General features: G+C 36.4%; 3 protein-coding genes and 1 long non-coding RNA gene across 6 annotated transcripts; all 4 read right to left on the bottom strand.

Moving 5' to 3' along the window:
- Window positions 1-366: 366 nt before the first annotated feature.
- LOC132175257 (sodium/calcium exchanger NCL) lies at window positions 367-25,970 on the bottom strand. Of its 2 annotated transcripts, none has more exons than XM_059587131.2 (7): window positions 25,467-25,970; window positions 21,273-21,461; window positions 19,518-19,699; window positions 3,303-3,448; window positions 2,935-3,214; window positions 2,490-2,789; window positions 367-1,224 (listed from the first exon to the last, which is right to left on the bottom strand). In XM_059587131.2, the coding sequence occupies exons 1-7, from the start codon at window positions 25,846-25,848 to the stop codon at window positions 976-978; spliced, it is 1,728 nt and encodes a 575-aa protein (XP_059443114.2). In that variant the 5' UTR covers window positions 25,849-25,970; the 3' UTR covers window positions 367-975. The 2 variants fall into 2 exon arrangements, with proteins under 2 accessions (XP_059443114.2, XP_059443115.2); XM_059587132.2 differs by having other exon boundaries at window positions 21,273-21,458.
- Window positions 6,504-15,919, bottom strand: LOC148586720 (uncharacterized). 2 transcript variants are annotated; one of them, XR_015911688.1, is made up of 4 exons: window positions 15,648-15,919; window positions 14,998-15,075; window positions 6,888-6,956; window positions 6,504-6,797 (listed from the first exon to the last, which is right to left on the bottom strand). It is a non-coding gene; the product is annotated as an uncharacterized LOC148586720 (long non-coding RNA). The 2 variants fall into 2 exon arrangements; XR_015911689.1 differs by having other exon boundaries at window positions 6,888-6,947.
- On the bottom strand, window positions 7,195-9,202 carry LOC132174086 (uncharacterized). Its single transcript, XM_059585792.2, has 7 exons — window positions 8,968-9,202; window positions 8,625-8,866; window positions 8,281-8,532; window positions 8,086-8,178; window positions 7,910-8,011; window positions 7,411-7,823; window positions 7,195-7,306 (listed from the first exon to the last, which is right to left on the bottom strand). Exons 1-7 carry the CDS (start codon window positions 9,200-9,202, stop codon window positions 7,258-7,260), a joined length of 1,386 nt encoding a protein of 461 aa, XP_059441775.2. The 3' UTR covers window positions 7,195-7,257.
- LOC148586721 (uncharacterized) lies at window positions 10,409-13,100 on the bottom strand. The gene has a single exon (XM_088514277.1). It carries the CDS (start codon window positions 12,986-12,988, stop codon window positions 10,409-10,411), a length of 2,580 nt encoding a protein of 859 aa, XP_088370403.1. The 5' UTR covers window positions 12,989-13,100.
- Window positions 25,971-27,960: the final 1,990 nt, after the last annotated feature.

Raw genomic sequence — 27,960 nt, 5'->3', positions numbered from 1 at the left:
TGATCAGAATTACTCAGAATTGAGTTTATTCCTCTATTTTCCTTCAAAACCTATAAAGTATCTAGTTTTGTCAAGAAGATTTGTTAGATCATTGATAGAATCAAGGTCTACAAGTATTCATCCACTACTTATTGTTGTGATTCGCTGCAGCCCACTAAGTCACGCTGCATCAGCACTTGATCTTGATTCTCCTATTGCAGCATTATGCTCAGAATAGTTTTCACATTCAACTTGACTTGCTCCAAGTCCGTCTCCATATGCCCAATCTTCCTCTTAATCTCCTCAATACTTGATCCCTGAGTTATGAGCATCTCAGTCGTGACGGTGAGTTGCCCTATAACATCAGCAAGAGAAACTGTTGGGGCTGAAAATGAAGAATCTCCATGATTGCGTCTAAGTAGAGTTGGCTCAAATGGAGCTTGCATTCTGTGTAGCTAAGCATCAGACTTTTGCACAGTAGCCTTCCCAAATCTGCCTACAAGAACTTCAGCTGGCTCTTAAGCAGAAATGAACTCCTCCCACTCAAAATTCCCACTAGGATTTAACCTTGCCAACATTCCAGCCTTTTATGTTGAACAGAGTTTCACTCGTCAAGAAGAATCACACCACAAAAAGAGAAATCTCGTCCCAGTAGCTTAGAATTTCAATAAAAGTACTTCATTCTTTCGTTTAAAATAAACTACAACTTACATCACCTTATATAGCCACTAACTTATTCAAAACCAATTAGGACTTAGAAACAGACTAAATGTAGGACTCTAACAACAAGCTAGCGTCACACTCATACAATAAATGCCTCACTAACTTCATATTTCATAAAATGTCATCTATGGCTTGTTGATGATAATTCGAATTCCAGTAGACATGGAGCTCCTCGTTGTTGGTGGTTGAGCTAACGCACTACTGGTTATATAGGACACAGACTCCGTCAATTTCTGCATCACCACATGTCAAAACTTCGGGACATACGTGAATCTATGACCACCCAAAAACGGAATGAAAGACATAAACCAGCGCCAGGGAGAATGGATAAAGTAGAATAGCTAGAATAGATGTCCAGAGAGGGTAATGGGTGCGGAAGCTGCCTAAGGCACCCATCACAACGCAGACAATTAGAACAACCAGCATTTCAGCAGTGAAATCCCATGGCAACCCCCTAATGTAAACAAGGGCTAAGAAGACAGAGAGGGAGAGGACGTTTCTCATCGTTGCTGCCCCATAAAGCTGCACCAAGAAATTAACGAATTATAACACTGCAGTAGTTAGCATTTTGTAGAAAATCAATAATTTAAAGTTGAAGCACAGCTAATACACATCATTGTTTTCATGTAACCAATCAAATACTGGATTTATTTCAAATAGACCTACTACGAGACTGGTCAAGTAATACAAACAAATCTGGTTAGAGTGAAGGTACAACAGATGTTAAATGTTATCAATGACATCCACATTTTGACTGATGATTCAAACTGCCTGCCATCAATAATATCCATATTAAGGGGCAATAAATGCAAACTTATGGTTAAAATCCTGGTGATCCTTAATTGTCTCTTGGCTTCCAAGGATGGGTTGGCTTAGGCAACATATTAAGGGGCCCCATTGGTGATTAGGATCTCCTTCACTGGTTGGTTCCACTCACCAGAAGTCCCAGAACAACCAGACTATAGAAATTTAAAGATCCATATGTCATAAGGATTCAGCACAATCCTAATAATTATTCGGAAAAGCTGTTTAAAATTTTGTAGACTTTAGCTAAGACACCTATTACACAGTTTAGTATATATCTTGCAATTTCTGTAATTTATCCAAGTATGAACCCTGTGGTGTAAATACTAGGGTATGTTTGGTACAAGGATTAAACCCATGGAATGGAATAATTTATTCCATAGTTTGATAAGGTTTTTAGCCTTAGAATAGTAGCTATTCCTTAAATTGAGGAAGAACTATTTTTCTAAGGCTTTGTTGGTTTGTGGAATAACTCCTTTAAATGGAATGATTATTTTTATAGAATAACCACTTTGGTAGGGGGCCCCATTCTTAGGAATATATATTCCTCTTAAAAATGAGATGAATAGTTATTCTTTAAAGAATAAACTGCATTTTCCAAAAAAAAAATAACCAACATTTTTTTTTTTTTTTTATGGAATCTACCGACGAAGTTTGTCGGAATCCACTACTACCTATCGCCGATGTTCATTGGAGTTCGCTGGCTACCAGTTTTCGGAATCTACCACCAAAGTCCCTACTTCTTAAACAAAGAAAGCTTGTGTTTTTTTTTTTTTTTTTTTTTTTTTAATATGAGTATTTTAGTAATTTTGGTTCAATTCCAATAATAGTATATGTGTTGTCACCAAACTGAAGAATAAAAATAGCTATCTCATTCTACTTTTTTCTTTTCTCAATAATAATTATTCGTTTTTTTAATAGAATAGACATTTCACCAAACGTACCTAAAGGAATATAAGGAGAGTGGGTATAAAAAAACAAACCTCAGAAAATGTTAACGAGGCAGTTTTCCGTTTATTACGGCTAGCAGTTATAATTGTTGAGACAGCTTCACAAGAGTTTGTAGCCAAAGGCAGCACGATGAACGAGATGAAGAAAGCAGGAATACTAGTGGCAGCAGAAAAGTTATCAACAGCATCTACCAAGGGATCGGCAAATGCCACAGCAATGATAGCTCCCAGAACCAATAACAACACTGCTTTCCACTTGAAACTCACAACACCCCCGACAACTTCATCACATTGATCCCTCACATCCAACAAATCTTCCTCTCTTTTTACTTCCTGTATATGAATTTTTCAAAGAAATCAAACATCATATATATATATATATATATATATATATATATATATATGAGATTTGTTGTCCCTTCAAGAATGGGTGGGAACAGGGGTTGGAACATATTGGATAAGAAACAGCTCAACTTACGTGGTGATAGTCATGTAAAAACTTTGTTGTGTGAGGACCAGGATCACAAGAGGCAGGCCGCCTCAACCTTAACTTCCTTAGCCATCTTTTAATGCCCTGGACAAACTCATCCTTATCAATGACTTCATCATGGGACGTATCAAATTCTTTCATTACTCTATCTACAGCATCCTCTTGATCCAGGTCATCAATCTCTTCAAACTCAATTCCAACAATCAATACTCTCAATTCAGCTTTTGAAATGTTTCCATCCTTGTTAGTGTCAATTGCAGAAAACAGCCTGTCATGAGAGATCCAACAAAAATTCAACAAATACAGAAAAAAGTATACGATTTAAAATTAATTTTGTCAGTTAATGAACTAATTACTTGTCAATAACGTCGTCGTTCGGTGAACCATCATCCCTGTGCAGCCTTCCAAGTGCACGTTGTCTCAGATGCTTTAGAAGTCCAACTATAACATGTGTGTGCTTCACATAAGCCAATTTTCTCTTCTGGATCCAAGGCTGAAGGACCTGCGCGCACACCGTTTTCCATTTTCTCTATCATAAAGTAAAACATAAACATGGGAACACTACAAGAAATTTGCTCATTAGCGGCGACCCAAAGTCGCCGCTAATGAGAAAAATGTCGCCGCTATTGATCAATAGCGGCGACCCTTGGCCGCTATTCAGTTGCTGGTAGTAATCCGCCACTGATGATCAATAGCGGCAACATTTCGGGTCGCCGCTATTGATGGGTCAATAGCGGCGACTTTTAGTTGCCGCTAATGACTTTTTTTGTTGCCGCAAAAAAAGCTTGAAATGGGCCGAGTGTCGCCGCTGATGATGGTCAATAGCGGCGACAAAAATGTCGCCGCTATTGACAGTCAATAGCGGCGACCATCTGGGTGGCTGCTATTGACTATCAATAGCGGCCACCTTCTAGGTGGCCGCTATTGATTATCAATAGCGGCCACCTTCTAGGTTGCCGCTATTGATAATCAATAGCGGCCACCTTCTAGGTCGCCGCTATTGATAATCAATAGCGGCAACCTAGATGTCGCCGCTACTTAGTATCAATAGCGGCAACCTGGTAGGTCGCCGCTATTGATAGTTAGTAGCGGCGACATCTAGGTCGCCGCTAATGATATTTAAAAAAAAAAAAAAAAAAAAAAAAAAAAAAAAAGAACCTGCTTATAATAGATGTTATTATATAACAGTTATGAGAATTACATCAAGCCTATTTATAGTCAAATCGCTCGAGATAACTAAAGTTAATTGGTGCAAGCATTGCATATATATGAAAGGACAAGTGGATTCAAGGATTCACTTCTTATCATGAAACAAAAAGTGAAAAGAAGGAAACAACAACACAAAATAATGACATGTTGGGGACGTCCGGACAATAAGGTTATAATCAAAAGTAAACTCATGCCAAGTCAATCAAACAAAACCACCCAATCCAAGGCTTGCCTTTGAATTGTGGACCCTAAGAGCAACAAACCTTACATATATTGAAGGGTTTGACTCCTCACCTATGAGCACAAACTATGTCCAAAAAATAATAAAGGACTTCATCTCATCAAGCAAAGGAATAATAGGTAAACCATTAAAACAAGTTGGTGCAAGCATTGCATATGGAAGGACAAGTGGATTCAAGGATTCACTTCTTATCATGAAACAAAAAGTGAAAGAGGGAAACAACAACACAAAATAATGACATGTTGGGGACGTCCGGACAATAAGGTTATAATCAAAAGTAAACTCATGCCAAGTCAATTTACCACCCAATCCAAGGCTTGCCTTTGAATTGTGGACCCTAAGAGCAACAAACCTTACATATATTGAAGGGTTTGAGTCTTCACCTATGAGCACAAACTATGTCCAAAAAATAATAAAGGACTTCATCTCATCAAGCAAAGGAATAATAGGTAAACCATTCAAACAAGTTGGTGCAAGCATTGCATATGGAAGGACAAGTGGATTCAAGGATTCACTTCTTATCATGAAACAAAAAATGAAAAGAGGGAAACAACAACACAAAATAATGACATGTTGGGGACGTCCGGACAATAAGGTTAAATCAAAAGTAAACTTATGCCAAGTCAATCAAACTAAACCACCCAATCCAAGGCTTGCCTTTGAATTGTGGACCCTAAGAGCAACAAACCTTACATATATTGAAGGGTTTGAGTCTTCACCTATGAGCACAAACTATGTCCAAAAAATAATAAAGGACTTCATCTCATCAAGCAAAGGAATAATAGGTAAACCATTAAAACAAGTTGGTGCAAGCATTGCATATGGAAGGACAAGTGGATTCAAGGATTCACTTCTTATCATGAAACAAAAAATGAAAAGAGGGAAACAACAACACAAAATAATGACATGTTGGGGACGTCCGGACAATAAGGTTAAATCAAAAGTAAACTTATGCCAAGTCAATCAAACTAAACCACCCAATCCAAGGCTTGCCTTTGAATTGTGGACCCTAAGAGCAACAAACCTTACATATATTGAAGGGTTTGAGTCTTCACCTATGAGCACAAACTATGTCCAAAAAATAATAAAGGACTTCATCTCATCAAGCAAAGGAATAATAGGTAAACCATTAAAACAAGTTGGTGCAAGCATTGCATATGGAAGGACAAGTGGATTCAAGGATTCACTTCTTATCATGAAACAAAAAATGAAAAGAGGGAAACAACAACACAAAATAATGACATGTTGGGGACGTCCGGACAATAAGGTTATAATCAAAAGTAAACTTATGCCAAGTCAATCAAACTAAACCACCCAATCCAAGGCTTGCCTTTGAATTGTGGACCCTAAGAGCAACAAACCTTACATATATTGAAGGGTTTGAGTCCTCACCTATGAGCACAAACTATGTCCAAAATAAAATAAAGGACTTCATCTCATCAAGCAAATGAATAATAGCTAAACCATTAAAACAAGTTGGTGCAAGCATTGCATATGGAAGGACAAGTGGATTCAAGGATTCACTTCTTATCATGAAACAAAAAGTGAAAAGAGGGAAACAACAACACAAAATAATGACATGTTGGGGACGTCCGGACAATAAGGTTATAATCAAAAGTAAACTCATGCCAAGTCAATCAAACTAAACCACCCAATCCAAGGCTTGCCTTTGAATTGTGGACCCTAAGAGCAACAAACCTTACATATATTGAAGGGTTTGAGTCCTCACCTATGAGCACAAACTATGTCCAAAAAATAATAAAGGACTTCATCTCATCAAGCAAAGGAATAACACTATCTTTTATTCAAATGCTTCTAGTATTTGCTATTTACATGCTTGCAAATTCTTATAAAAAGAAGAGCAACTCACATAACGGTGGAACAAACAAATGTTGAAAATAAAATTCACCAGAAAACAGACAAAAATTTAAAAAAAAACCATCCAAATGAGACCTTCTTGGGGTGTCAAACTAGTTGTTAGATCTAACTACAAACTGGGTATAGCTCACTGATCTGAAACAAACATTCATATGAACAAACTAAAAAAAAAAAAAAAAAAAAAGAATTAACTAAGACTAAAAGCAATTCTTTTTTCCTGAAACAAATAACGTAAGACAAAAAAAGATCGTCGGCCTTAATTACCACAATCAAACACAAACATAAGCTTATATGATTAATGAGGTCACAAACGCAAACCAACAAACAAATATAATCAAAAACCAAACACTCCAATTCACATTCTACTCATCCTTATAACTCCATGCAAGCCTCCCGCTCGCTACATTTCACAGTACTTCCACCAACAAGTGAGTGACAATAGGTTTGAAATAACTTACCATCAATTGAGTCCTTTAGTGCAGCAATTTCTTGCCTATCTTTCTCTCCAGCCATTCTACATACACTAAAAAAAGAAAATAGTGTTATATACTTGTATTAAATGGAATTAACTTCCCACCAACAAGTGAATGACAATGGGATTGAAATATCTTACCCATTGTTATTTGAGTCCTTTAGCGCCACAACTCCTTGCACATCTTCCACTCATGTCATCCTGTATACACTTAAAAATGAAATATTGTTATATAATATTACTCTCTTACATTGTTTACTCAACTTGATAAACATGTCAAGAGAGGTTCACTAACTCAAAGTTCTTAAACAAAAAAACTGTTTGAAGTTCTTACCTTCTAACACAAACCAAATTTGTTATAATCTTTGTAATTTTAAAACTTCTTCAACAAAGTACAACTAAAGCACCCTCCAAGTTCTTAAACATTCAAACTATTTAAAGTTCTTACCCTATAATACAAATCTTAATAATATTAAAACAAAGTCTTAAACTAAATACAACAAAAACTCTTTCAAATGTTGCTTCCGCTTGCTTGAGATCCATAAGAGCTCCCTCCAATCCTAGGAATAATAGAATTCATATCATAATCAATGATCTTTCTAACAATTACTTGATATGTGTGCGAAATAAAAAAATAAAAAAGTTATAGGCAAGATTCTTTTACCCTCCTATATGTTTTAGCAGCATTTCCATTTGTGCTTGCATAGCAGCTTGAGATGCTTTTGACTCCTTAATTTGGGCCTGAAATGCTGCCTCCATAGCAGCTTGTGATGCTTTTGACTCCTTAATTTCGGCCTGAAATGTTGCCTCCATAGCAATTTGTGATGCTTTTGACTCCCTAATTTCGGCCTGAAATGATGCCTCCATAGCAGCTAGTTTCTCTTCGGTTTCTAGCTGTTTAGCCAAGCATTCATCATGGTTTTGTTGGTTGCATGAGGAATTTGACTTGGTAGGTTTGGCACCACAACCTTTTCCTCTGACATGTCCTGAGCGGTGTCCACCTAGCACCTTTAAGAAAATGTCTTCTTGGCTGGCATTAGTGTTGTCGGAGTTTGCTGCTATTGATTCCATTTCATTCTGCACAATCCATATAAACCTCAACTAAATAAGCCATGCAAGTTCATTAGACATATTCATCATGAGTACCCATTTCATTCACTTACATATTTACTCTCAGCGTACTCACTCACAAATATCCCATCCTTGTTAGTGTGCGTGTCCTTGTATATTTCTATCGGATTGGGTGCGGCATTAGTTTTCTTTGCCTGCACATAATACACATAATTAACTGTTACACTAAAGAACATTACTATAAAAGCCTAACACTATATATTCTTACCTTCTTGTGAATGATATTGACGAACGTCGTGCTGCCAGCGGTATGATTTGTTTCCATCTTTGCTCTGTTTTTCTTATTTCGCTCAGATTTTTTCTACAAAAATTCAATAAAAAAACATATTAATTTCATTTTTTATAGCTGAATACAAATCTTAGAAATAATAATTGACTATCTATTTGAATAAGATGTGTTTACCTTCCATATATCAACTTCGAATGAATCACATATAGCAGGCCATTGTTCCGGAGAAATACCAGTTGGAACATTGGCCCTCGCCTCAGCTTGAGCATTGGCCACTGCTACTAAATCATCGCTATCCACATTTTTGAAATAAATTTGGTAGTTCTTGAGGTGCAATGCGGAGCGTTTCCTATTATAGGCCTTACCTAGTTGATGCTTTAAGGCATCCTTGTGCTTCTGTAGCTCCGGATCCAAAACAAACTTACCCTGAGACATAGTAATTACGAAAACAATGGTCAAAAGTTTGTCACATTATTTGTAGCAAGTGACATAATACACATACACAATGAGATTTATACCTTCACTCGTTCTTCCAATCTTTTCACCATTTCATCTGGGACCATGGTCCAACTCTGATAATGGAGGTCGCAATGATCAAGGACAATCTTAGAAATTATCCTCGACCACGCCCCGGAATTGTCGCCCACAGGTACGACATACTCATCCTTGAATTCCAAATTGAGCGGACCATCTTTATCTATCATATCATTAACCTTGGAATTCTTGTTCTGACCCCTTGGCCGTCTAACAGACGTGCTAGCTATTAATCAACATATGAAAACGTAGTTAGTTGTATCTGGAAAAGAAGTTCGCACAGTGTATGCAACAAACTAATAGGAAAAAGATTTTATATTCACTTACAGCTTGCAGTGGGTGCAACTCCCGATGAGGGTATGTCATTAGACCGCTCATGGGAAGAATGGCTATGGCCCTCCGCCGAATCGAGGGTCACCGGTGATAGCATGTCCATATCATCATCAACATCAACAAGAGTCGGCCTATCACGATCCTCAACATGACACAGGCCTCGGCCTTGACCTCGGAGTTGACCACGACCTTGGACTCGGCCACGCCCTTGGCTTTGCCCTATCACCATTTGTAGTTGTTCTGATAGATCTGCAAACAACACAAAATAAATGTGGATCAGTCATATAACCATAATATTGCATGCTATATGGTTTGGACAAAAAAAATTGTTCATATACTTAATTTAGTTAATTGCACATAAGTGGTCAATATGTAGAAAAATAAAAACTAAAAATAAAATATGAGTAGCAACACATCATACAATTTGTTAATCCAATTCCAACTTGATCATTCTGTATCATAGTCTGTATCATTGTTGCTTGAGGATGACTGTTCGTGTTCAGAGTTCTCTGTGTGCTCAGATTCTGTGTCATAGTTGCTACTTAACTCTTCTTCACTATCAGAGTTAGTATTGTGCTCCTCAATCGAAGGGTTATCGTCAATGAACATGCTTGCATCAAGTTGCACATATAATTCGTCAATAGGTATTGTCGAATCATCTCTACGTAACATAGTAGAGTTTTCAACAATTGCAATATTACCCCCAACACATTCATTTTCCTGGTATACCTCATTGTTGGTTCCTTGGTCACCATTCTCATTATTTTCCCCTACCACTGTTGGATTATAGTATGTGTTTCTATTGGTCAGCGTCTGTGCTACTTTCCAACTGCCACCAAATTTAGGATCACTCAAGTAAAACACTTGCGCAGCTTGGCATGCTAATATGAACGGGTCGGACTCATACCATTTACGAGAGGTATTCACAATTGTAAAACCTTGTTCCTTTCTTATTCCCCGCGTATTACTCCCAGTGTCCCACCAATCGCACTCAAACAGATACACCCGATTTCGGCCAGGGTAACATAACTCAAAAATGCTCTTCAACTCACCATAGTACTCATCGTCTGACGTGTTGTACCCACCTTTCACAACAATACCACTACTCTGGGTAGTACGAGTTTCTGCACATTCTTTTGTGTGGAACCTAACCCCATTCACAATGCAACCTCTATATGATCTAACTTGACGATCAGGCCCGAGTGAAAGATGATATAATTGTTCTGGGACATTTTCTGCATTACGCCCACCACTGTATATATTATCTCGAAACCAGCGCTCAAATGTGGCCTCATGCTTCTTCTCAATGTCATGGCCACCTTCCCGTTCGATCATCTGATAGTGTTCACTGCGTAGAAAAGTGTATGTCGTTAGTAATCATCTAGTGTCATGATTAAACAAAAGAGAATCGGATAAGGAACCCACAATTATACACTTACTGCAAGTATGAAGCTGTTTCCTTACAATTGCTAAGTACATACCATCGAGCCCTCGCAAAAATGTTCTCATCAAGTGTCATATATTTTGCCGCACCCAATGGTCGAACTCGCTGAAAGAACACATCGAGGCCTTGTTCCGTTTCTTCCATACAGCCGTCAGCATTTCGCTCTTCACGGCTCCATCTTGTCTCAATCCCACGAAGATACATGGAGCAAAACGTCAAACACTCATCAACTAAATAAGCCTCAGCAATTGAAGCCTCTGGTCGCGCTTTGTTTCGCACCTTCCTCTTATGTTTACCAAGTGTCCTTTCCATTGGATACATCCAACGGTTTTGTACCGGTCCCCCAAGCTCAGCCTCTCGAGGTAAGTGAACCGCTAGATGGACCATAACATCAAAAAATGCTGGTGGAAATATTTGTTCCATCTTGCATAGAATCACAACAATGTCGACCTTCATTTGCTTCAAGATATCTACTTTTAATGTCCGTGCACACAACTGCGTAAAAAAATTACTCATCTCAATCAATGTTTTTTCTATTTCAGGCGTTAATTTTCCACGGATCGCAACAGGAAGTAAGCGCTGTAAAAAAACATGACAATCATGGCTTTTCATTCCCGATATCCTGCCAGGAAGCTTGTTCACACATCGACCAATGTTAGACGCATACCCATCAGGAAATTTTACACATTTCAGCCACTCACATAACTGGTTCTTCTCATCTCTTGTCAAAGTGTACGCCGCAACTGGCATCTTGGTGGTTGCACCATTTGTCTGCAAGTGCAATTCTTTACGTATACCCATCTCACGTAAATCTCTTCGTGCGTTGGCTGTGTCCTTTGTCTTCCCAGGAATATTCATCAATGTACCCAAGATACTATCACATATGTTCTTCTCAATGTGCATGACATCTAAATTGTGTCGTAATTTCAATGTTGACCAATAAGGCAACTTAAAGAAAATACTTTTCTTCCTCCAATTCGACACATTTATATCACCACCACTTGTGCGATGCTTTCTCTTGTTCCCAATATGTTTCCCAAACTGCACATGTTCAACATGTATTAGTTGTTGCAACAGTTGATCTCTGGACATTTCTTCAGGTTCCAATCTATGCTCCTCTGTACCATCGAACAATTCTCTTTCTTGTCGCCACACATGGTCTTGAGGAAGCCACCTACGATGACACATGTAACACTCTTTAGACCCATACTTCAACCTATAAGACATTGTATCCTTGTTACATACCGGACATGCCAGTTTTCCCTTCGTAGAATAACCAGACAAGTTTCCATACGCAGGAAAATCGTTTATGGTCCATAGTAACGCTGCATGCAACTGAAATGTCTCTTTAGTCAAAGAATCGTAAGTGGTTACACCTTCATTCCATAATTCATGCAAATCATCAACCAAAGGCCGCAAATACACATCAATGTCGTTTCCAGGTGCAGTGCGACCAGGGATAATTAAGGACAATATCATATTTGGATCCTTCATACACATCCATGGAGGTAAATTGTACGGCATTAATACTACTGGCCATATGCTATATGTGGTACTCATATTACCAAATGGGTTGAAACCATCACTTGCCAAACCAAGTCGCACGTTGCGGGAATCACGAGCAAACCATTCATGTTCTTTATCAAACTCTTTCCATGCAAGACCATCGGCTGGGTGTCCTAGAGTGTTGCCGTCATCTTTTCGTTCATCTTTGTGCCACCTCATATTTTTGGCCATATCTTTCGACATGAACAATCGTTGCAACCTCGGTTTTATTGGGAAATACCGCAAGACCTTTTGAGGAATTTTCTTGCCGCTACCCTTAACACAACTCCATCTTGAAGTGTTGCATGTTGGGCATTGTACTTTATCAGCATGTTCCTTCCAAAAAAGCACACAATCATTCTGGCATGCATGTATAGACTCATAACCAAAACTCAAGTCCCGGCAATATCGCTTTGCTGCTCGGTAGGAGCATGGCAAAGTCTCTCCATTAGGAAGGGCCTCCTTTATCAACTTAATAATCATATCGAATGCCTTGTTACTTATGTTGCAAATCGTCTTTATATTAAGCATCTTCAAAATAAAAGCTACTTTTGTAAATTTATCACAGCCTGGATAAAGTTCACCCATGCCATCTTCCCATAATCGACCAAAACCAGTTCTATGTTCGTGATTGTCAGTTGTTGGACCCCGACTAGTAGAGGATTCACCTATGTTGGCTTCCAAAAATGTCCCCATTTGAACATCGCCTAACAATTCTTGGATCTCATCAACCTCCTCTATCCTCGCATTTGTATTAGTGTGTAAGTTGGCAGTCACATTTATATTACACGGATCTTCTTCCCCATGAAATATCCATCGAGTGTATGTGCGATCAATTCCATGTAGATACAAGTGACTCTCCACCAATTCAATATGATGAAAATATCGATTTGCACAATCACGACATGGACACCTCATAATACCATTTACATCCACACATGGACGCGCCATTGTAAAGAATTCTTCAAGTCCTTTTAGATATCGATCTGAACATCGAATAGGTTCTTGCATCCAACTCTTATCCATCTCAATGTCACTATCACAAGTTACTCTTTCCCTACATTTAATCACAAGCGTGTTTAGAGAAGATAAACGTTACCTCTATAATATGAAACTATTCAACTTGGAACTATTTACCAACATCTAAGATACATAAGGGTTATGACATTAAATCATTGGATGTCATCTTGTGCAAGAAACTGACATCTTTTATTTGTAGTTGTAAAAGATGTCATATTCTTTCATGCGTGACATATATATAATTTGCAGTTTATGGAATGGTTTGATATTAAAGGACAAAGCCCATATAAAACGGATATTTGTAATTTTATAATTACAAATGGTTTCATTCTATAAATTTTACCTCTGTCTTCATTGAGGCTTAAAAAAGATGTTAGTTTCTGCAAAGTGAAGTTATCCATTTTCAGACAAAGTGAAGTTATAAATCTTATAAATCTGCCTCAGGTGAAAAAATCATTATAAATCTTTCAATGCAAAAATAAACAATGAAAATGAAGTTCTCTCCCCATTTTGCAATCTAAACCGTTTATTTTCAGTTTCGCTGCAAGCAAGCCAAACTGAAAATACGGTAAATACCTATAAGCTAAAGGAGCTAATTAATCACTCATAAAGAGGACTTATTTAGTGCCTAGTGGAGTAGCTTAACCTAATTAAGGTTAATTGCTGTTACAAGTTGTAAATTCAACTTGTATTAGATTATCCAAAAGCTATTACTTAAAATTACATTATTCAATTGACTGGCAAATTTAATATAATTTGGTCACATTCTAGGTTTGTTGGGTTTAATGTCAGAACCTAATTGCGTAGGTGAATAAAACAATAACACAACGGACAAGTATTCCCAACTAAACATTGTTGAAATTCTCAATCATGATAAAATGGTGACGAAATAGTTTTATTTTAATATATGTATATATATATTTTTATGAGCTACCGCCCGTTGAATTTGGGCCATAGCTTTTGCTGATATGGCTGTATATATCACCATCCCTAAACAAGTTGCCTGACAACAGCACCACCACCCCCCCCCCCCCCCCCCCCCCCTAAAAAAAAGAGAAAAAAAACAGTGTTATTTGATGGCTGTATTTGGGCATTCTTATGTTTGCTTTAATTTGTTCATATATTAATCATCTTCATGACAGAGATAGCAAGACAAAACTGGCTACCCTATGAGTGCACCTAATATATCCTATGCCATACGTACAGCCATAGGTAGTTTTTAGTGCTAATTTTGGATGGATTACCAAGCTTTTTTTTTTGAATTATGTTAAAGAAAATTCTTTAAATTTTATTTATTAAATTAATATTTATCCTTAGCAAATATGATTAATCTCCCATGCATGATGTCAGTTTAATAGGAAATTTCTAAGATGGAATGGTAAGGCTGAATTAAATGGCATCAAGATGTGACTGTGCATGCACATCACTATCCCTTACAAAGATGGCTGACAAGCATTAAAAATAAATAAAAAAATAAAGAGAGAAAAGCGGAGAATTATTTGATGGCAACAATTCATTGCAGTTTGGCATTTTTATGTTTGCATCCCAAGGAAAATGGATAACTTCACTTTGTCTGTAAATTAATAAATTTTAAGCAAAATGGATAACTTCATTCTATAAATTTTTATGTTTTTTAGCATAGCAGTTTTTATAAAGGAATTCACTACATACAATCCAAAAGCTCAACAACATCACCCCATATTCCATAATTTTACCACTAAAAACAAAATAAATTACCCAGAAATAAAACAAAAGCAACAAACTAATTTTATATCACTTTCAGCTATTTTCAATCATGATAATCCAGATGAGCACGAAAAGAAGAACTACAAAGCTGTTTCAGAAAAAGCCAAAAAAAAAAAAAACAGAACCACGCCAAAACTACTACAAAGGGGATAACACCATACAAAATATCCGGGAGTAAATATCCAATTAACCAAAGAAAATATGATCAAGATATAGAAGCCCTTTTCATATGCATGTACAAAGCTGAAAATCGAAGCTTCAGAACTTACGTGTTGTGAGAGATGGTGAAAACCCAGAAGCCAAAAGCCTGAGAAGTCGAAGACTTCGTACAAAACCCAATTCATCAGCTTTTAAAGGACCAAAAGAAAGATAGGAGAAATAAATATAAATAGATAGAAATAGTATGAGGGAGAGGTACAATTTTTATGGATAACTTGGAATTTAAAACTAAGACAAACCCACATAATAAAACCAACCAATAACACCCAATAACCCCCACCAAGAACCAGCTACAGACAAACTACACAAACAAAAATCACAAGGAAACAGCACTTGAATTTGCAGAATCCCACTAAATTTTCCAGCAAAACTGCCCCAAATCTACCAGTAGATTTAAGAGAACCACGCATATGCCTTCAAAAACCAAGTCCAAAACCCATCAAAAACCTAAAACCACTCCATTAACATATACCCACTTTCTAATAATGACCAAAATCTAATCCCACAGGCCACAGCCCCAAAAGAAATCCCCCTACCAGACACCCTAAACCCCTCTAATCTTCTGCCCCCAAAAACCACCCAGCTGTTCACAGACAAACCCACCAAGAAGATTCCCAAATTCAAACCCTCAAGAAACACAAGGCATCAAGATTCAAAGCCACTCATTACCATTAAAGAAAAAGGATTCAGATGACTATACCGGAGAGAGATACGCCGGAGAGAGATCGAGCTACCGGAGAGAATTGAGTGCGCCGGAGAGAGAGCTGCCGGAGAGAGTTGTGTGCGCCGGAAAGAGAGCTGCCGGAGAGAGAGAAACATTCGCCGGAGAGAGAGAAACGTTCGCCGGAGAGAGAGAGAGAGAGTGAGAGTGAGAGAGTACTGATGGGAGGTCTGAAAAAATGAAAAATAAATGCTGAAAATAAAACAGAGCTTTCTAAAACAGAGCTTTCGATGAGGGATTTTGATCCAAAAAAAAAAAAGAAAAAAAAATAAAAGAATAATATGGTGGAGTCTGAAAATAAAAGCAAGTGGAGACGCTTCAGGCTGTCTGAAAATTTAAGAAATCGCGCCAATACAAATAGCTGGCGCCAATTTTTTATGCGCACTCATTAGCGGCGACCTTAGTCGCCGCTAATGAGCTCAATTATTATTTATTTATTTTTTTTTTTTTTTTAAATTATACTTACAATTTTGGGTAAAGTCCATGTACCCCCCTCAAACTACCACCCAATTGACAATGTCCCTCTCCAAACTTTTAATTGTAACAATGTCCCTTCCAAACTACCAAAACATTGACAATGTCTCCCCCAAAGCTAGCAATAAGACAAAAATGCCCCTATAGATTTCTCAATAAGACAAAAATATCTCTATAAATTTTTTAAAAAAAATTGATTTTTTTTAAAAACGAAAATTTTAATTTAAAAATAATATTTAACTATTTTTTAATTTAGTTTTAAAAAACAAAAAATTTCATTTTATTAAGCGAAAATTTTATTTTTTTAAACATAAATTTTTATTTAAATAAAATTATAGAACAAGAATAAAATAAAATAAAAAAACGAAAATTTTCAATATTTATAAAAATAAAAAAATCAAAATCAAAATTTTTAAAATTTTTTTCTTATAAAATTGATTTTAAAAAAAAAAAATTGGCCAAGTTTGGATTTTTTTTTTGTTAGTTTTAGATTTTTTCTAAAAGTTTTAGTATTTTTGTTTATATTTTACTATAGGTAATTTCGTCATTGGGGGGAACATTGACAATTTTTTGTAGTTTGGGGGGGACATTGTCACAATTGAAAGTTTAGGGGGGACATTGTCAATTGAGTGGTAGTTTAAGGGGGTTATGTGGACTTTCTCCTACAATTTTTTAATTTTTATTTATTTATTTATTTAGAGTTTTTTTTAAAAAAATTTCTCTTGTAATATGTTTTTATTATTATAATATTAACTAAAAATTTCCGTTTAATAAATTTTTATGATAAAGATCATTAAGTTGATATTTATCTTATAATTAATTATAAAATAATACAAAATTCAAAAAGAATATAAAATCAATATAACTAAGGCACTAAGATAATGTAAAAAGCTTACAGTTCAATTGAGTATTCGATTGAACCTTTAATTGTATCCAGTTTGATCTATCAATTGATTATATCACAATCAATCAAACTAATTCATTAAGATCGATCGGATGTTTGATCGAATATTTAATCATATCATTATCAATCGAACTAATTCATTAAGAGTGATCGGATGCTTAATCGATCATTTGATCATATCACGATCAATATAATTAATTTAGTAGGATCGATCGGATGTTTAATCGATAATTTGATCCTATCATGATCAATTGAATTAATTCAGTAGGATCGATCGGACATTTGATTCTATCTCGATCAATCGAACTAATTCATTATGATCAATCAGATGTTTGACCAAACATTTGATCCTATCACGATCAATTGAACTAATTCATTATGATCGATCGTTTGATCCTATCACGATCAATTGAACTAATTCATTATGATCGATCCAACGGATTCGATCAAATGTTTGATCCTATCACGATCAATCGAACTAATTCATTAGGATCAATCGGATGTTCGATCAATCATTTGTTCTTATCACGATCAATCGAACTAATTCACTAGGATCGATTGGATGCTTGATCAAACATTTGATCCCATCACGATCAATCGAACTAATTCATAGGATCGATGTTTGATTGATCATTTGATCATATCACGATCAATTGAACTAATTCACCTGGATCGATCGGATGTTTGATCAATCATTTGATCCTATCACAATCAATCGAATTAATTCACCAAGATCGGTCAATTGTTCGATCAAACGTTTAAATAAGAATAAGAAATAGAAAACTTCAATAATAATTAATAGGAAGCCCAGCCCCAATATTTATAATTTTTTTTTTTTTTTTTTTTTTTTTTTTTTTTTTTTTTTGTGGTGTCAATAGCGGCCACCCAATAGTCGCCGCTATTGATGGGTCATTAGCGGCCACTTTTTATAGTCGCCGCTACTGACCCATTAATAGCGGCAACTTTTGGGTCGCCGCTAATTAATTGAAATTACTTTTTCCCGTGTCAATAGCGGCCACCCAATAGTCGCCGCTATTGAGGGGTCATTAGCGGCCACTTTTTATCGTCGCCGCTACTGACCCATTAATAGCGGCAACTTTTGGGTCGCCGCTAATTAATTGAAATTACTTTTTCCCGTGTCAATAGCGGCCACCCAATAGTCGCCGCTATTGAGGGGTCATTAGCGGCCACTTTTTAGAGTCGCCGCTACTGACCCATTAATAGCGGCAACTTTTGGGTCGCCGCTAATTAATTGAAATTACTTTTTCCCGTGTCAATAGCGGCCACCCAAAAGTCGCCGCTATTGAGGGGTCATTAGCGGCCACTTTTTATAGTCGCCGCTACTGACCCATTAATAGCGGCTACTTTTGGGTCGCCGCTAATTAATTTTAATTACTTTTTTCCTCTGTCAATAGCGGCAACCGTGGAGTCGCCGCTAATGACCACTTATTAGCGGCGACTATTCGGGGTCGCCGCTGTTGACTCTCATTAGCGGCGATCCTAACGTGGCCGCTGTTTGGTGTATTATTAGCGGCGATAAGGGTGGCCGCTATTGTTGTTTAATAGCGGCGACCCCGCAGAGTCGCCGCTAATGATGCTTAATAGCGGCGACTTATAGTCGCCGCTATTGTTGTTGCTGCTAAAGAAATTTTTTTTTGGTTTTTAGTGTCGACTATTAGCGGCGACCCAGATGTCGCCGCTATAAATGGATCATTAGCGGCAACTAAAAAAAGTCGCCGGTAATGACCCATCAATAGCGGCGACTTTTGGGTCGCCGCTATTTGTTTGGTCGCTAAAGACCATATTGCTTGTAGTGGAAGAATTTCAGATATTCAAAACACAATAGCAAATCTAATCTTCCTGGAGATTTAGAGCACTCCTTCTGAGGTGGGTTAGAGGTTATGTTCAATAGGCTCTCTTTCAAACTTCCTTCGCAGAAAAATAGGAAAATGAAACACTTTTGATTCCCTTGTGCTTCGGCTTATTGTGCTAATGGACCTCATCCACTTTGGGTCAACCGGTTGAACTGCTAAAATTATCTTTTAAAATTATGAAAGAGTTCAACTCCCTCCTCCTAAAGACGTATAATTTATTCAAATCAGTCGCCCAACTTTGCCTCTGGAAAGCCATGTTTTGATTCCCTTCAACCGTAGTCATTTGATTTTTCATCTTACTAATCAACCAAAGTATCAATAAAAACGCCTGGTTTTACTATCCAAACATGGACCAAGTCGCTTGATTATCAGGTCCATAACAAAAACCAGAGCATGAAAACGGGTCATTCATTCAAACCAGCAAAAGTACATGTTTAACAAGAATGTCTAAAATATTCAGTAGAACAAACCATCCAAATTTTCAGATTTAGTACACAAAACTGATTATTCAATATTACCAATAAGGGAATGAAAATTGAGATAAAAATGGAGAATCAAACTGCGAAGAAAATATAATAATAGCACAAGCACGCTTACCTGATAAAGGCAGTAAGAAGCCAATAGTAGAAGAGAGACGATAAGCCCAATCAAGACTGCCAAGCGCCTCCATGAAGTTGAATTGAAAATTAGTGGTATTTGAACAATTACAAATGGGATGACAGATATGGCCATAATCCTTGCAGTGTAGCAAGCCCAGATATCAGTACTAACACCAGATTCTGCAAAAGTGGAGATTTTATTGGGTCATGAATCAATGTAAAGTATTTAATCACACAGTTACTGACCGGCCAGTTCATTCCACAGGACATATAAGCAAATGATTCAGAGGTCTAGGATAATAACTTTGATAGAACACGTGGATCGTGTAATATCCTGAAACAATGTACAATAAACTCAGCGATAATATAAACTAAATGAAGACATAGTAAGACATGCACATCATAATCATAAGACAACATATTTGTTTACTAAGTGGCAAAACCCAAAGAACACACCAATGGAAAAAATCACTCCAAGGCAGTCAAACCCGAGAAATCACTATGAGATAGATTTAGATTACAGACACAAGGAAAACTTACGACCCGATATAAACTCCGAAATTTTGTAAGACAGCAGACCAACCGGCATGCCTCCAAGCTCAACGATCTTCACATAGTGCATTTCCTCACTAACTCCAATGATAAGCTCTTAACAATAACACAAATAAGTAGCAGCACAACGAAGCAAGAACACAATTGAAGCAAGACACAGTGAAGCAAGAGCACCTCTAGAATCCAATCTAGGTAAATTATAATTAGCTTGCTTAAGCTCCAAATGAGCATAAGTTTTTATTTATATCTTTCCTTGTATAGTGTAATAAATCCTTTAGATTTGTTCATTTGCGGGAAATTTTGTCAAGACAGTTTGATGATGAAAATTGAGATCTGGAATTTCATCATGATGGTTGTGGAAACGTCACGACGAAATGCTAGGGTTTCATTCCTATCTAGCAATTTTGTCAAGACTAGATGCACGAAACCTTACGGAAGGTTGGATATCAAAACATGTCTTTTTCACCATGATGGAGGATGATGACGAAAAGGGATAGTAGCTTCAAGGAGCATTTTGTCATGACGGGATGCTGACGTTGTTAGGACGAAATCTTACAGAAAGTAAACCAACCTTACTGAACAAAACCATGAGCATTTCATCATGACAGATTCATGATGAAATTACACAGAATGCTCAAAATAAGACACAAATTGCAACAAGACTTCTAAGAACTTAAGGAAAACAAACAGTGAGTTTTGACACACCGAATATGACCAATATCTAAAACCTAACAAACTTAACCACCCACCCCTAACTCTCCAAAAAATCAGAATGCAATACATTTCATTGGATGACATTGTTTATGCATCTCTTCTACACAAAGAACTGTAAGTACAAATCATGATCGTGTAAAACTACAGTAATTTCTACATACACTTGCCTTAGGTCTCATTAAATTAACAATGTGATATTACTGATTTCACATTTCATTTTAAACAAAATATAATGTTTAGCCCAAAGCATTGTCTTGCAGTTGCAAGTTTTGTTTCTATGTTTAAGTAACTTAAAATTGATTTTCCATCTCTCCCTCCATTGATATGGCCGATGGTTACCCAATGTGTTGATGTTGAGAGAGAGAGAGAGAGAGTCCTTGTGCTTTGCATTCATTATCCACCATTTCTATCCATTTACATCAATTGAAAAACCACCATTTCTATCCATTTACAAATCATAAAGAAAAAGAAAATCTAAAGGACATACCGGTTAAGCTATAGCCTTTTGTATTTTGTTCGTCCATTGCCTTTGAATCAACAAGGTCACACTTGCCAACAATAACACATGATCCCCATAATATTGTAAGAAGCATAACAGTTGACCCAGCAAGTAACCCCATTCCTACAGAGACTTGACTTTGAGCATCTGCTGTAGTTCCAGAAAGACCAGATGCTGCTATATATACAAGACGAGATAACTGATTAGAAACATTACAAAATCACCCAACAAGTGCCATTTGCAATCACATTCTTAAAATTTTAAAATTTGCAAAATTTTCAAATTACTTTTTTTTTTTTTTTATCAAAATAAATAAATAAAACACCTTACTCACGCTAGCTAACCCACCATGGGTCTGGTGAGTGGTGACCCACGGTCGTGGGTCTGTGACGCACCGTGAGTCACATTGATTTCATTTTCTTCATCATTTGGTAACCTTCTTTCTCTCTCACTAAGGGTCCGTTTGGAAGTGCATTTTTAAAGAAATAATCTCTGTTTTTAAACCAAACCTCATTTTTTGAGTGTTTGGGATTGCAATTTTAAAAACGTCGTAAATTTTAAAATCGTGAAAAAATCCGCAATTTCTATAAGCTAATTAGAGAGTGCTCATTTGAAAAAGTGCGAATTTAAACCAAAATCACGATTTCGCTTAAAAAAATATTTGGGGCAATATTTACCTATTTGGCCATGAAGCCGCAATTATATGCTAATGTTATCCCTAAAAAAAAAAAAAAAAAAAAAAAAAAAAAACTTTCTCAACATGTTTTACCAAACGCTTGTGTGATTTAAAAAAAAAAAACGATTTCAAAAACGCAATTTTTAAAATCGCACTCCCAAACGGGTAGTAATTCCCACTCTTCGTCAAAATATACATACACGGCTGTGTAGAGGGATGCGGAGTCCCTGACCTTTTTCCTACTAGTCCAAAGACATCGTCGTCTCATCCGAATATGGCATTTCGGCTCGGCCTTACTCCCAAAATCAACGGCCCAGATCACAAGTTGCCACTCGTCGTTATCTACCGTGGTTGACTGTAAGCCATAAGTATTATTATTATTATTATTATTATTATTATTATTTTGAACTTTAGACCCAACTACTACGCGTTTTGTGAAAACATCTCAAATTTTAAAATACTTATGGCTTACAGTCAAAATATACATACACGGCTGTGTAGAGGGATGCGGAGTCCCTGACCTTTTTCCTACTAGTCCAAAGACATCGTCGTCTCATCCGAATATGGCATTTCGGCTCGGCCTTACTCCCAAAATCAACGGCCCAGATCACAAGTTGCCACTCGTCGTTATCTACCGTGGTTGACTGTAAGCCATAAGTATTATTATTATTATTATTATTATTATTATTATTTTGAACTTTAGACCCAACTACTACGCGTTTTGTGAAAACATCTCAAATTTTAAAAAATTTCAATTTCACCCATGAGGTTTCAATTTGATGCAATGTATCCCACTCTATCGGTTTTTAAACGTTAAAAGTAATAAAATGGCCATTATATCCCTAACTTTTTATAAAATTTTAAATTTATCCTTAATTTCAAATTAAAAATTAAAAAAAAAATAGTATAAAAAAAAAAAAAAAAATCACAAGGTGACTCCTTGTGACCTTTTTTTTCTTCATTTTTTTTTTTTTTTTTAAAAAAAATGGAAGGGTAATTTGGTCTTTTTAGGGGTTTCCTTTCGGGTTTAACAGCAAAAATTGATGGAGGGGTAAATTGCATCAAATTAAAAATTTGGAGGGTAAAATTGAGAATTTTTAAAATTTGAGAAGTCTTCTCAAAACACGTAGTAGTTTAAGCGTCCTTTGTAAAGTTTCCCTTTTTTTTGGCCTTATTTTGTTATTTTTATTTTTTTTTAATTAAGGGGTAATGTTTTATTTTAATTTGTTTTATAAGCATATAAAAAAACATTTTACCTCTTTACTAGCTGATCTAACCACAAACCCTAACAAATGAATTACATTGCAAACTTTTTAAATTTAGATATACAAAAGTGTAAGTTTTAAACTTTGAGATAATAAATTAATAATTGCAAAAATAATGATTTTTACAAACTGAACCACATAAAAGACCTAAAAGATATCGTATATGGAATCCATGACCAACAAAACTGTAAGCCCATCAATAAGTTTTTAGGAAAAATCATATTTTGTGGTTAAGTATTTATCTGATTTGAATTTATTCTTTTAAGTTTTCAATTTGAAGCATAAAGTCATTAGGTGTTGCCTAAGTTTTACGTAAGTTTATATGCACTTTAGCATTAAATTTAATGGTTTGTCATCTGCTACATGCAGAGACAGATTTAGGGAGGGGGGACCGGCATTAGCCCTGGTACCCCCCCTAAGTACAAGAAAAAAAAATTAAGGTAAAAAAATAATAATTTAAGGTATTTTTTGTCAATTGGTTCCTCCCAAAAAAATTTGGCCCTGAGTCCCTCACAAAATTTAAAGTTGGCTCTGTCCCTAACTACATGTGTCTTATTTCACCTATTAATGTCCAAATTATCACCCCAATAACAATGTTACATCTGCAAGTGTCGTGACATCCATAGGAAAAAAAAAATTCAAAAAAAAAAAAAAAAGACCAAATTATAAAAGCGTAAAACCAACTGATTTTGTACTTTGTTTTGCTTGAAACGTTAGGAAGGCGTGAGAACTCAATGTGATCATGAAGAGAAATTGAGGAAGGCAAAAAAATATTAGTGATTTGGAGAGGTCTACTCCATAATGTGAGTGACTAACTTGGCTAAACCAGAGTAGGTTCATGTGTATAATGTGCCCAATATGAGTGGGTTGGCTCATATTCTGGGTTGTAGGGTTTTTTCCTTGCCTTCAAAATATTTGGGTCTTCTTTTGGGTGCTCCCATTAAGGCTAAGTCTGTCTAGGATTCTATCAGTAAGAAAATAGAGAGAAATTTAGCCTTTTGGAAAATACTTTACTTGCCTAAGGGTGGTCAAGTAACGTTGATTAAGAGCACTCTATCCAACCTTCCAACCTATTTTCTCTACAGTTGCCTTATCCTGATTAGTGTTGCTAATTGGTTAGAAAAATTGTTGAGATATTTTTTGTGGAGAGGTTTGGATGAAGAGCTTTATCCTATGTTTAGCACTAATGGATTAAGCGATGGAGAAAGGTTGATTCGAAGGTATAAGGGCTGAGGCTCATCTTTTTGCTTTCAACAACGAAAGTCATGTGCTTAGAAAAAACAAAAAACAAAACAAAACAAACAAATCCTTTCAAAGTCAATGTAGCAACCTTTGATGCTTTATAGCAATTCGGCCATTTCTTGGTTCAATTTATTTGATTTTTGTGATATTGTTTAAAATTTAAACAATATTAGGTACGTTACAGTGATATCTAATGAATAGGGAAACATCCCTATAGCTTCTCTGTTTATTATTTTAACATAAAATATTTTTTATTTCTTTTTTTGTCTTTGATTTGAGATTGTAGTGGAATGTTGTTAAAAATGTGATGATAAATAAAAAATTTAGGATAAAGTCTACATACCCCTCAAATTACAATTCAATTGACAATGTCTTCCTCAAACTTTCAATTATGACAAAGTCTCCCCCAAACTACCAAAACATTGTCAATGTTCTCCCAAACTTTCAATTGTGACAAGAATTTTTTTTTTTTTTTTTTTAAGTTTTAGGTTTTTTTTAGAAGTTTTAGTGTTTTTTGTTTTTATTTTACTAAAGTTAGTTTCGTCCGTGGGGGAATATTGACAATTTTTTGTAATTTGTAAGGGATATTGTCACAATTAAAAGTATGTAGAAACATTATCGATGGAGGGTATCTGGACTTCCCCAAAAAATTTATAAAGAAATATAAGAAAAGCTATTATAAAGTGCATTTAAATAATAAAAAAATAATTTAGATCCTTAAAAGAAGAAAAAAAAAACAAAACACATATTCTAACAACACAATCGCAGGACTGGATTAGATTGCTATACTCAGAATTTCCTATGGAATTTGCACGTGGTCTTATATATTTAATGGTGAAAAATAAGAAACGACGAGGAAATTACATGAATGAGAATAATGAGATAAACAAGATTACGTACGGCTTTCTTCATCTGGTTAAAACGAATAACTTTCTAAGCAACCAAACAGAAAGAAAAAGAAGCAAAAATCGCTGTAATGAAACGAAGGTGCGTACGTACCGAGAATGATGAGGGAATCGGGAGCGGCACCGAGAATGGGGAGTAACAGACCGCCGACGATTCCAGGGCCTAGAATCTCCAACAGCAGCTCACTCCCGTCCGACAAGTAGGTCGCAGCGAGGAACATGAAGTAGCCGTAGACCAGGATGAGGAAAACGTTGCCGAGCGCGGAGGTAGTGCACGGCAAGAACCCGTACGCCTGGTCGCAGCAGGAATCCGCCGCAGAGAGGCGGTTGAGGGCCAGGTAGGGTGAGGCGTGGACCTGCAGGACCCCACCATCGGAGACTACATCGTAAGATGAGTGACGGCGGGTGATGAAACGGCCATTGGTGGGCCCACAGAGGATGAGGAGGAGGAAGAAGATGTTTAAGTGGTTAGACATGGATGGATAAGGGGATGTGGGATTTTGTGGACTCTGTATATCTAAGAGAGAGAGAGGATCTCTTATAAGCGTCGGAAAATGTGTGTCCCCGTCACCATCTGTACATGTTTTACAATTGCATTTGTGAAAGGGAAATAGTACAGGCCAGCTATGGTGTCAAATTCAGGACACCGGAATATGACAAAAATTTCCCTTGGAACTGGGTGGAGAAAGATGAAAGATGAGAGATAAAAGAGTACCACGTCCACACATTAAAAGCTTTTCTTTATTACATATTTTGAGTAGACAGTTCATTACATGTCATTTGAAACACACAAATTGCCATGTGTCATCCGTCAACCCTTCTCTTCCAAAGCCTAAAATTCCTTCTCTCAAGAGTCAGACGACACACACCGGAACAATTCCTTCACCGGAGGACGGAATCTTCTAAGTACAGATCCGGCAACTCACATGACAAATGGAGCATTCTGGTTTTATACACTCTGTGTTACTCTGCAACAACTTGACCTAAGCCCTGCTCCAAATATACGCAATTCTTCTTCATAAGCTTCTGCCATGATTAATTGCACGAGTAATGTCCAACCAATAGACGCTTCTTTTCCCTTGCCTTTCTTCTGAGCATACTTTCCCATGAAAACCCAGTCCGGCCATGATTGCCAACCACATTTTTGCATGTTTTTATAAGTACATAAATATTTATATTGTTAGTGAGTGCATTGTGAGTATCGAATTTCAAGTTGAAAAGGTATAAAGAAAAATAGTTGGCTCATTGTGTTTTAGCCTTGATGATGGAGTTAATATATTTAAGTGGGCTCAAACCCATTAACTTAGGTCAATGTAGTTACAAAGTCATGGTTAACTTCTTAGGAGAAGTGACTGCACACGTTTGGTTTGAAATTGCGTTAAAGCGAGAGGGAATCAGGTCAATGTGCATGAAAGAGAAATGAGAGATTGTTGTGAGTGCACTTGTGAGGAGTTCAGTGGAGTTCAGTCCTACATTGAAAAAGTATATATATATTAAAAAAAAAAGTACATAAATATGTATATGGGCTAAATCCATTAATTTATGGGCTAAAATGGTGTACAAATATGTATATTAATGTATTCTTGGTAAAACAATTCCAACTATAATCTTTGCAGTTAGCTAAACTTTTGCTTCCCAAATTAAAACTTTCTGAATTGAAGTACCTATGCAAATCTTAAGTTTGAGATCCACCTGCAACATTTCCACCAAACCCTTTCCACTCATCAGCAGTATAACTCCGATTTGTGCTCAATTTTTCAGATAATGTATGAGGGGAGATAAGACGGAGATGAACGTCTAAGGAGAGGGACTCTTGAACTCTTTTGTGTGTTGGAGAGAGAAGTTAGAAGTAAAAGAGTTTGTTTGGGATTACATTAAGGAGTTTAAAATATAATTTTAGTTAATAAAAAAATATGCCCAACAAAAAGATGGTCCCTTGGGTAAAAAATTCAAGGGAAAAGTCTACATACCCTTCAAACTGCTACCCAATTGACAATGTCTCTCTAAAATTTTGAATTGTAACAATGTCCATCTTAACTAACAAAATTTTGACAATGCCCTCTCAAAGCAAGCAAAAAGACAAAAATTATCTAAATTTTATTTCAATAAGACAAAAATGCTCTAGTATATTCGAAAACGAAATTTTTTAAAATTAAATTTTCACGCCCAAAAACTTTTTTTTTTTTTTTTTTCTTAAAGTTACTTTCATTACTATGGAACATTATCAAATTTTTAGTAGTATGGGGAAAACATTGTTGCAATTGAAAGTTTAAGAGAAATATTGTTAATTAAGTAGTAGTTTAAAAATACATGCGCTTCTATGCTCAAGTGCAAGTACACGCGAGGGTATTATAGTGAGATTGAGCGCAAGTGTGTGCTCGATCCTTGTATTTCTGAGCTCGAGCGCACCCGCCAGGTGGTGCGATCAAACGAACGTCTACGCTTGATCCTTGTGTTCAGAGCTCGAGCACATATGCACTCGATCACATGGTGGCGTGATCGAGCGCACGGGTAGGCGGTCGATCCTAATGCCTTAAAAGTCATTTCTAATGCATCAAAATTCGTTTTTGGATTAAAAACTAAAACCT

This window comes from Corylus avellana, chromosome 3 (assembly GCF_965113065.1).
Source record: "Corylus avellana chromosome 3, dhCorAvel1.hap1.2, whole genome shotgun sequence".
Taxonomy (NCBI): Eukaryota; Viridiplantae; Streptophyta; class Magnoliopsida; order Fagales; family Betulaceae; genus Corylus; species Corylus avellana.
This window is presented reverse-complemented; position numbering and strand designations above follow the sequence as displayed.